This window comes from Tinamus guttatus, unplaced genomic scaffold (assembly GCF_059628265.1).
Source record: "Tinamus guttatus ecotype Peru unplaced genomic scaffold, ASM5962826v1 Tinamus_guttatus_pri_ptg000710l, whole genome shotgun sequence".
Lineage (NCBI taxonomy): Eukaryota > Metazoa > Chordata > Aves > Tinamiformes > Tinamidae > Tinamus > Tinamus guttatus.
The window spans coordinates 4,897,463-4,906,532 of NW_028289244.1; the positions used below are offsets into that span (position 1 = coordinate 4,897,463).

The following is a 9,070-nucleotide window of genomic DNA, read 5'->3' on the forward strand; positions in this document are numbered from 1 at the left end:
CTGGTTTGTGCTTATTTTTAAATGGATAATTTTGCAGCGTGACAGAATAACAAGCTTTGGAAAATCAGGAGTGAAAGGAGAGAAACCTCTCAATAAACATCCCATGGCTCTCAAGCCCTGATCTGTGAAGCCCAGCCAGTTGTTGGTGAATGCTGCTTGAACTCAACAGAAAATGTTATGGATCTCTTTGGAAACAAAAAAAATGACGGTAAGACGACATGCTCAACTATTTGGGGATTTTTATTTGTTTTTCATGTCAGTGTTTATCATGTAGTAGCAATGTCCAGTGTTGCAGGTTTGGCAGTGCTGTGCTGGGGAGCTTCAGCTGTGCAGTGACCTGGCGAGAGCCCCCGGGACCGGGCGGCAGCGGGGAGCCCAAACCCGGCAGCGCTGCCTTGTCCGTGATGTGCAGATATCCCGTCCTGTCAGCACACTAGTGTCAGTAAATAACGCTGGCCAGGCACGTACCTGTCACGTACAGAGCGATTCGCATCACGGCAGCGCAAACAAGGACATCAGTAGTGTTAGCCTCGCTGTACAGAGGGGGAAACTGAGGCCAAGGGTGGCACATGGTCGCCAGGAGAGGAACCGAAGCCTTGGGAGTCTCGGCCCGATGCTCTGCCCACGAGGCATCGTGGATAATGCTGCCAAAGGGGCCAAACTGGCACTTCATGGGGGGTGGCCGTGTAGACGGGCAGTCCCTGTCAGGAGCAGGGGGCTGAGTCTCTGGGGCTCCCTGTCTCTGCACTCACACCACCATCCTCCCCTTTGGATGCACCGATAACTTGATGCCAGCCTAACAACCCCCTTTGCAGCTTGGACCTGGTCTAATTTGGGGCAGCTTCTGTCTCCTTGCCTCAGGGACACTTTTCTCACTGATAGGGATTTCAGTAAACCCCTTCAAAACCAGCAGCCTGCCTGCCTTCTCCTCATGAGCCGTTCCTCCCCGTTGCCTAATGATAAGCAAGCACGTATGGGGCACCCTTGCGCCGTCCTGCCCTTGCAGGCGCCAAAACCCATCTCCTAAACTCACTCCTTGCACCCCGGCCGCTGGGCAATGTTCTCCAGGACTTCCCACCTCCTTCCCTGACCAGGGCCCTCCCACGCTGCCTCCCTCTCCGTCATTTTCCACGGTGAGCAGCGTAGGTGCCAAGCAGATGCTCTCTCCTGAGACCAGCGTGAAGCCGGGTTGGCAGCGGTCACACGGGTAAGCTCCAGCCCAGGGGCTTCTCAACGGGGACGGTCACCAGGTAGCTGGAGGGCACGTAGCCCTTCTGGCCGTTCACATCCACCAGGCTCCACTCCTTGCTCCCCTTCTTGTCGTGCGGTTCCAGCACCAGCACCGGCTGCCCCGCTTGCACGCTGACCTCGTGGGGACTCCTGGCCACGAAGGAGAAACCTGCGACCACCTGCGGAAGGCAGAAGGAGCAGAGGAAGCCCTTTCTGGCAGTGCAGTCAGGGAGGGAAAGGGCATGCACAGCAGGACATGATCTAGAGAAGGCACCCGAGGTCTCACTCCCTTGGAAATGAGGCTGTTTCCAAGAGGACAGGCCAGTATTGTCATCAGTGCAGGGAGACTGTGGGCCGATAAGCACAACTCCCTAGAGGGCTTTGCTGACTTTCTGGACGGATGGACACAGAAGCAGCATGGCACATAGGCAGCATGGTGTTCCTGCCGCCTGCACATCGCTGCCCTTTGCTGCTTGCCTCCCTGGTCCCAGCAGGAGATGGGACCTGCAGCGCTCTCCAAGGGGCCCTTGTGCCTCAGGATGGTTCATCCCACTCTATCTGCACCAGTTTCCAGCAGGGCACATACCAGCCTGGCAAGGCACTGAGCCTGGCTGGCACCAACCGCCCTGTGGAGCACATGGCAGCACATGACGACCACGTGTGCCGCAAAAGCAGGGCCATACATCCACCCATACCCTGCAAACACAGGGGTTAGTATTTGGGAGACATCCTTGGGATGTCTCACATTCTCACCTGGAAAGCTGGGGCGAACGTGGATACCGGAGCCCTGGGAGCTTCAGGTAGCGCGTAGGAATGTCGCCTCCTCTCCGTCCCGCACTCCAGGGCTGGCACCTGCATCCTGGGCTGCTCTTTTGGTACTGGGCAGTAGGGCTGGAGCTTTGCAGCAGGGACAAACCCTCGGGGACCTGGAGGACAGGCACACACGTGGTTCATGGGGACCCAGATGCACGCTTAGGATTAGTTAGAGGAGTCAGGAATACTAACTGCCTAGCAAGACACAGGAGCCCTGTTTGAACCACTCCATCTCTGGGGACATCCAGCAGCAAAACCCAGCAAAGTGGCTGTTTCTGTGTGTGGGGAATTCTCCTTTCCCAGCCATGATACATCAGAAACACTCCCACAAGGAATGGATGGGGAAACCTCATCTAATGGCTACAGGTGTAGCAGGCAAAGCAGAGGAGGGTTTTAACTGCGCAAACCCTGCAGAGGAAGACCCAGAAGGAAAATGTCTGCTGTTTCATCCAAACCCGTCCCTCAATTCTAAGATGAATATGTGGTTCAGGTTTGATTTCTGACCCTCATGCTGAGGCAGGCAAAGCCTCCATGAAGCCCTCACAGTACCTCCAGCATCCACCAGCCATCTGCTCGTGTTCCCCTTAGTGTCCATGCTTTGCAGCAGAGCTACAATCTGTCCCCTTTGCAAGGTCAGGTCCAAATCTTTGTTGCCGCTGATGTTGCTTGTCACTTGGTAAAGTTTGTCCGGGCCATGTCTGCTCACAAGGGAATGGACCTTCCTCTCCTCAGCAGGATTCAGAGGCTAAAGGAGAGCAAGAGACAAAGGAGCACTTGACTGGAAACACAGGATCCTGAGGCCCCCCTCCCTCTCCTTTCTGAGCAATCACATCCCAGTGAGCTATTGGAGTAGAAATTCCTTCATAGTAACTATCTTCATGGTTTGGAGGCAAGTTTCCAGAATTAGAGAAATTAAGGGTGTTTCCAGTTCACCATTATTCCCTGACAGCCCCTCTCGAAGGCCAGAGGCAACACTATGGCTGTGGCAAACCCCCCCATGCCCCTATCTCTGAACCAACCTCCCTTCCAAGGAGATGTTCTCCTGTGCTAGGAGGTCTCAGTCCTGCCTCTTCATCCAGCAGCCCTGCAGGAAAGCCCCTTCCCAGCTCCTACCTGTGCCACAGGGCTTGGCATGACCATTTCAAACTTCTGGCAGAAGGTATGGAGCTGAGCTCCAGACTGCTGCAAAGTGTCTTCCATCAACTTCCAGAAACTTGGCAGCGGCATATGGCTGTGGGGCATCTGTGAAGACAGACCCTGAGATTAGAGAAGTCCTTAGAGAAGAGCTGAGAATAATATCAAAAGAGCAGAAAGAAAAGGAGAGAAAAAGCAAGAGAACAAGCCTTGCTTCTAAAGATGCTCTTTGCACCTAAGATCCAGTCCCTTCTGGTAACAAAAGTTGCCCCTTTCTGACTTTGGGTCGCATGTTCTGGAGCAGGGTAGCTGAAAAGGGCACATGTGGGGGGCCTTACCACAACATGAGTGGGATTATCAACTTGAAAGCAGTGGTCCTGGGCTCCCTCTAGGGATGGGGAGACCTGTCTGCTTCCATCAGTAGAACATGTGGTAGATCTGTCTCTTCCTAAAGCCTACATCAAAAACTGGCCATGGCAGAAGAATTGTTCCTTCATCACAGAATGGTTAAGGTCCAAAGGGACCTCTAGAGATCATCTAGTCCAACCCCCTGCTCCAGCAGATTCATAAACCATCTGACTGAAAAGGAAGACAGGGTGTGATATAGCTCAGGAGCAGACACCTGCACCGTAAGCATCTCAGACTGATTGGGGGAATCCAGCTCTCATGACTAGATACTTACACCATGAGAGGATATCTTTATGTGGCTGCATGATGTTCTCATCTGATCATGAGTCAGCCAAGGGCCTGAACTATTATCCTCAGGTTTGCAAACGTCAAGCTTAGGAAGTCTGTGTATAGTGATGCATCCTGAGAGATGACTCCCAGGAGACTGTGCTCTGAGTGATGTTCATTCCCCAGGCCATGGAGTGACTCTTCTCTGCCTGCCTGGCACAGAGCTCAGTGGAGCTCAGAGTTAGCACCGATCTGTCAGACACCGCATCAATAAAATCTAGTACTCCTCAAAGACAGAACAGGACAATCCCTGCCAGTGAAGAAATGGAAATTTGGCCAGTTTAGGCACATATAACATAGGGTCATTCCCACCTGCTCTAGCTCCTTTTCTGCCTCTTGCAAGACCTGTGTGGCCAAGTCCCGCTGAAGGACGGTGAAGGAGCACAGGATCTGTCCCAGCAGCTGCAGGGCCACCTGGTTGAACCGTGGCAGTTCGGCCACGAGCAGAGCGTTGATGGCGAGGTAGGTGTTCATGGCGGCCTCCTCATCGTACGTCACGCTGCCCAGCTCGCTCTTGCGCTCTTGGATCTCCTCGTAGTCCAGTAGTTTGTCCAGGCGCTTCTTGACCAGCTGCTGTGGCCCCACCAGCATGTCTGAGAGGCTGGAGAGGGGCTGGCACACCAGTCTGTCCAGCCGCTGCCTCTGCGGGATGACAGGCCCAAATCTCTGCTTGAAACCCTCCCCCAGACCGGCCTAGCTTGAGGAGACCTTCAGGAGGGGAAGGGGCACTCACAAACTCAGGGAGGACACTGCAATGGAGGCGTTCTGCGAAGCGGCGGTACTGCTGGGCAGCCCCCTCGTCGATCTGCAGCTCGTGCTTGTGTGGGGTGGACAGCAGGAACGCCTGAAGGAAGCCAAGGAAGAAATCAGGCCTAAGACTTCTAGAAACTGTCCTGGTATGGAGCTTCCACGGATCTTATGAGTGCTTGATCTTATCTTATGAGTGGCAGGATACTTGAAAGTATCCTGCAACCCCACAGAGTGGGTGCTGGGCCTGGATGGGGCCCCTGCCTTGCAAGTGGTCAGGGTTTTTACCTCTAAATGTTTCAGGTAGGACCCCACGTTCTCCTTCAGCGCAGTTATGCTGGATGCCACACACTGGAACTTCTCTTCTAGGTCATCATATTCCTTGTCCTCTGTCTGCAAGGCAAAGGCCAAGTTATCCCACAGACCTGGACAGTCATAGACAGGCCAGGGAATGGTTTGGGTGTAGGCAATGCCCCCCACTGGATCATAATGTAAAATGAAGCCAGGTGTTGCTTGAGACTCAGTGCTGGGAAGACAGGGAGAAGGAGAACCTGGGAAACTTCAGGACTTTGGATCTAAAAGGGCCAAAATTGAGGGTTTTGAGGATACATGCAAAAACAGGACATTAGAAGAGCATGTGGAGCCTGTGGAGCCCAGCCTCAAGAAACGGTTCATTTCACTATGTTGGTCTCCTTTTCTTGGGATGCCCAAGGATCCTGTAGCATCTTTGGGGGCCAACATGTCCTCACCCCTAATGCTCCCAGCGCTCCCCAAGGAAGGAAGGAAGTGGGGGAAGTCCACACCTGAGCACTGTCCCACTACTGCACAGGTCCTTGAAGCCAGGGCCCAGGAGCCACTGCTAGATTGCTTGAAAATGTGTCCATTACTGCATGGACCACTGGGTGTCAGCATTGGCTGCGTGGCCCTGGCTCAGCTCAGCTCTGTTCCCCTCACCAGGTATCTCCAGGCCAGAGGAAGGAGGATACGGGCTGCGGGGTGGCCAGTTGCCCGCAGGCTCCCTACCTTGGACGCGATACCGGTCTCGTGCATGAAGAGCCGGCTCAGCCGCGTGGTCTTCTTGGCGATGGAGTGCGTGTTGAGGCGAGCCAAGCGGTCCCGCAGCGACAGGTGCTCGGCCTTGTTGTACTTGGTGGCTGCCCCGGGTGCAGGGCACACAAGGTGGGAAGGAAAAGAAGCGCTGAGGGGAGAGGAACCCTCTCCAGGCCACGGGAACCCCTGGGATCCCCACGCGCACAGCACTGCCTTCGTGGAAGGGAGGCAGAGGCTGCTCACACTGCCCCTGCCTTGCATGGAAATGTCCTCGTGATGGGGCAGCAAGGAGGCCAGCATGGGCAACAAAGAGCAGTGGCTGATGAAACCAAGTGTGAACCCTGGGCAGCCCAAGCAGCCAAAACAGAGGAACCGTGAGGCTGGGGACAGCACTGAGGCCAGGAATCCAGGAATTGAGATCAGCTGAGCAAGGGTAACCCATAGAATCATAGAATCATGGAATGCTCAGGGTTGGAAGGGACCTCTAGAGATCATCTAGTCCAACCCCCCTGCACACGCAGGGTCACCTAGAGCACGTGGCACAGGACTGCGTCCAAGCGGGTTTGAAGATCTCCAGAGAAGGAGACTCCACAACCTCTCTGGGCAGCCTGTTCCAGTGCTCCATATCAAAGAAGGATCAGTTAAGCACAAGAAAATTGTTAAAACCAAGAAGAAGAGCAAGCAAGGCGGAGAGCTCCATTTTTCTGTCCCCAGGGCAGGACTCTTCCTCCCGACTTCTCAGCTCTGGGAACGCCAACAGACCTTTTTATTTTCAGCTCCCCCCATGCCACTCTGTTACTTTGCTTCTTTCCCAGAGTGACACTGGCAGTAGGAGCGGGAAAGCAGTGCCTTGCAGCCCTATGTGGGGTCAGAGCTAGGAAATGCTCAGGGCTGTCCCTATCTGGAGGGTTCACAGCTCCCGTGGATGAGGCAGGTGCAGGAAGGGAAAAAGGGAGATTTTTTTTTTTAAACCGACTTAAACAGAAATGACTGCAACACTGACAGGACATGACTGGAGTTGGTCTGGGGCCTCCCAGGTGCTGGGTCCTCCCGCTTGCCCCTGCTCACCGACTTCTTTGCGCCGCTTGTACTCGTTGATGTTGGTGTTGACCTCGGCCATGGCGCTGAGCGCGCTCCGCAGGGCCGGGTAGGCGCTGGCGCTGGCGGGGGTGTTCTCCAGGATCTTCTGCAGCAGCAGTGGGTACTTGGTGACCCGCTGGACCGGCATCACCAGAAAGAAGCTGAGGTCTGAAGCCCCTGTGTGACGCCTGAGGAGGAGAGGGGGAACACGGTGGTTGCGCAGAGGCTGCTTCTCCTGCCCCGTCATTCCTCTGTTTCTCCCAAGTTCTCTGCGCGCTCCTGGCGGAGGCACCGGCCTCTCCAGCCGTGACGCCGTGTCCCGGGCTGCTGTGGCTGTGAATCCCTGCTTTGGGCCATCTGCGGGGCTGTGGTGCCCTGCGTCCAGCAGTGCCATCCCTGCCAGCCCCCGAAAGGCAGTGCCAGCCGCAGCGTGGGCGCCCGCCGCACTGGACAGTGCTGCGTTTGTTCAGCTCATGGCCTTGGCATCGGCGCCACGCCGGGGGCGGCGGGGAGCTCCTCTCCTTCCCATGTCACTGTGCCCAGAAACACGGGACCAGCATGTCCCTGCTGCCATCCCTGCTTCTCTGGGCTCAGGTCACCTCTTTGTGACCCAGCTCTAGGACAGGACCTGGGCTAGACCCAGGTCACTGTGAGGGTGATGGCCACAGCGCTTGGTTTGACCAGGCTCTGGGGGCATGTGCCCGCATGGGCAGCAGAGAAGGACAAACCCAGTATGTAAAACAGAGATGGGGGTCCGGTGGCCTCAGCATTAGGTACCTACACTGTTGTGTTCAGGGTGTCCAAAATCTCTTCCTGCAGCCGTGGATCCTTCCGGTAGCTTTCCACCAGCATCAGGGCATGCTCATAGCTAGCACAGTAGATCTTATAGACAGTCTCCATCTCCTCCTTGAACTCCTGGAATAGGGCACCTGCGGAAGGAGACCGAGGCTGCAAAGCCCAGTCCATTCGTACGGGATCCCACAGATCACAGCACCAGTGTGGTCCTGGCCTGGGAGAGCTCTCCGGCTCCCGCTCCACTTACAGATGAAGAGCAGCTGCTCGGACTCCTGGTCAGCTGCAGCCTTAAGGCCTTCCAGGAACCGTCTGGAGACATGGAGGATGTCATCGGTGTTCGAGAAGAGTCCTTCCAGGTCAAGATCAGGCAGCTGAAAGGAATCAAGTTGCCCCAGGACAAGCCTCATGAGTTAGACAGAGGTAGAACATGCTTGTCCTATGTCCTAGTGTTCTTCCCCCTGCCTCCCCTGTTACCTGAGGAGCTTTCTGAGAGCAAGACTCCATTTCAGGAGCTATTTGGAAATACTGAGACCTGTCTTTGCTCCTGTGCAGGGTAATGAGGTCTTTCTAATGATACAGAAGTAGAGGTTGTAGTATTAGGACAACTGTACTGGGCCAGTGTCCATCCAAGTGTCTGTACAACCCAGGACTATGGCTGCTCATGGGAGCTGGGGAAGACAGAAGAGCAGGCTGAGCACATACTGTTTTCCGTCAACCCTCAGGCCGGGTCTGCTGAGGATCTGAGTGTTTCACAGCTCCGCAGAGATTCACCTAACCCTGCAGACTCACCTGCCCACTGCTGAATGGCTCTCAGCTGCTCAGCCTGCTTTGGAAAGGGGACTTGGTCCCTCTCGTATCTTAGTCCAGCATCACGGTTACCAGCAAAGAAACATCACGTGGTGGGAATCAGGTTTCCCCAAAGCATCTGAGTACGACCAAACCAATAGGGAAAGGCTCGGAGTCACCCAGACCTGCAGGCTCGGGCGCTCTGCCCCTTCCAGCCCTCCGTCAGCCCACCCGGGAGCACAACTGTGAACATCTGGATGCCGCAGCGCGGAGGAGCCTGGCTCTACCTGCTTGTGCTGGAGGTGGGCCCGGATGTCCGACATGCACAGCTGCAGGTTGTGGACGTAGCTCGCCTCGGTGGCCAGGAGCTCCTCCACGGCCAGCCTCCGGTTGTGCTCCATCCTCTCGTCGGGAAGCACCTCCTCGCAGAGAGAGCACTCGGGCTCGCTTGTGTCCGAGCTCGCCATGCCGGCCGCAGCCCTGGAAAGAGGGTTAGGAGGAGTCTGCAACCGAGCCGGGATGAGGCACCCTGTGCCTGGGGTTGTCCTCTCCTGCATCCATGCTTGCCGATGGTTCCAAGTCCTGCCCTGGCAGCGTGTTCCAAAGGGAGACACATGCCTAGGAGAGGCAGGCGCTGGGCACGGGACACCCGTCGCACCAGCTGCACTTGCAGCGGGACGTACGGAAAGGAGCAGCCGCT

The 9,070-nt window shown here is 55.8% G+C and overlaps 1 protein-coding gene across 1 annotated transcript; it reads right to left on the bottom strand.

Moving 5' to 3' along the window:
- Window positions 1-1,051: 1,051 nt before the first annotated feature.
- ARHGEF37 (Rho guanine nucleotide exchange factor 37) lies at window positions 1,052-8,837 on the bottom strand. The gene is made up of 12 exons (XM_088536946.1): window positions 8,658-8,837; window positions 7,832-7,955; window positions 7,571-7,718; window positions 6,778-6,977; window positions 5,683-5,813; window positions 4,948-5,052; window positions 4,646-4,756; window positions 4,225-4,554; window positions 3,157-3,285; window positions 2,593-2,788; window positions 1,984-2,156; window positions 1,052-1,409 (listed from the first exon to the last, which is right to left on the bottom strand). The coding sequence occupies exons 1-12, from the start codon at window positions 8,835-8,837 to the stop codon at window positions 1,200-1,202; spliced, it is 2,037 nt and encodes a 678-aa protein (XP_088393072.1). The 3' UTR covers window positions 1,052-1,199.
- Between the last annotated feature and the right edge of the window lie 233 nt (window positions 8,838-9,070).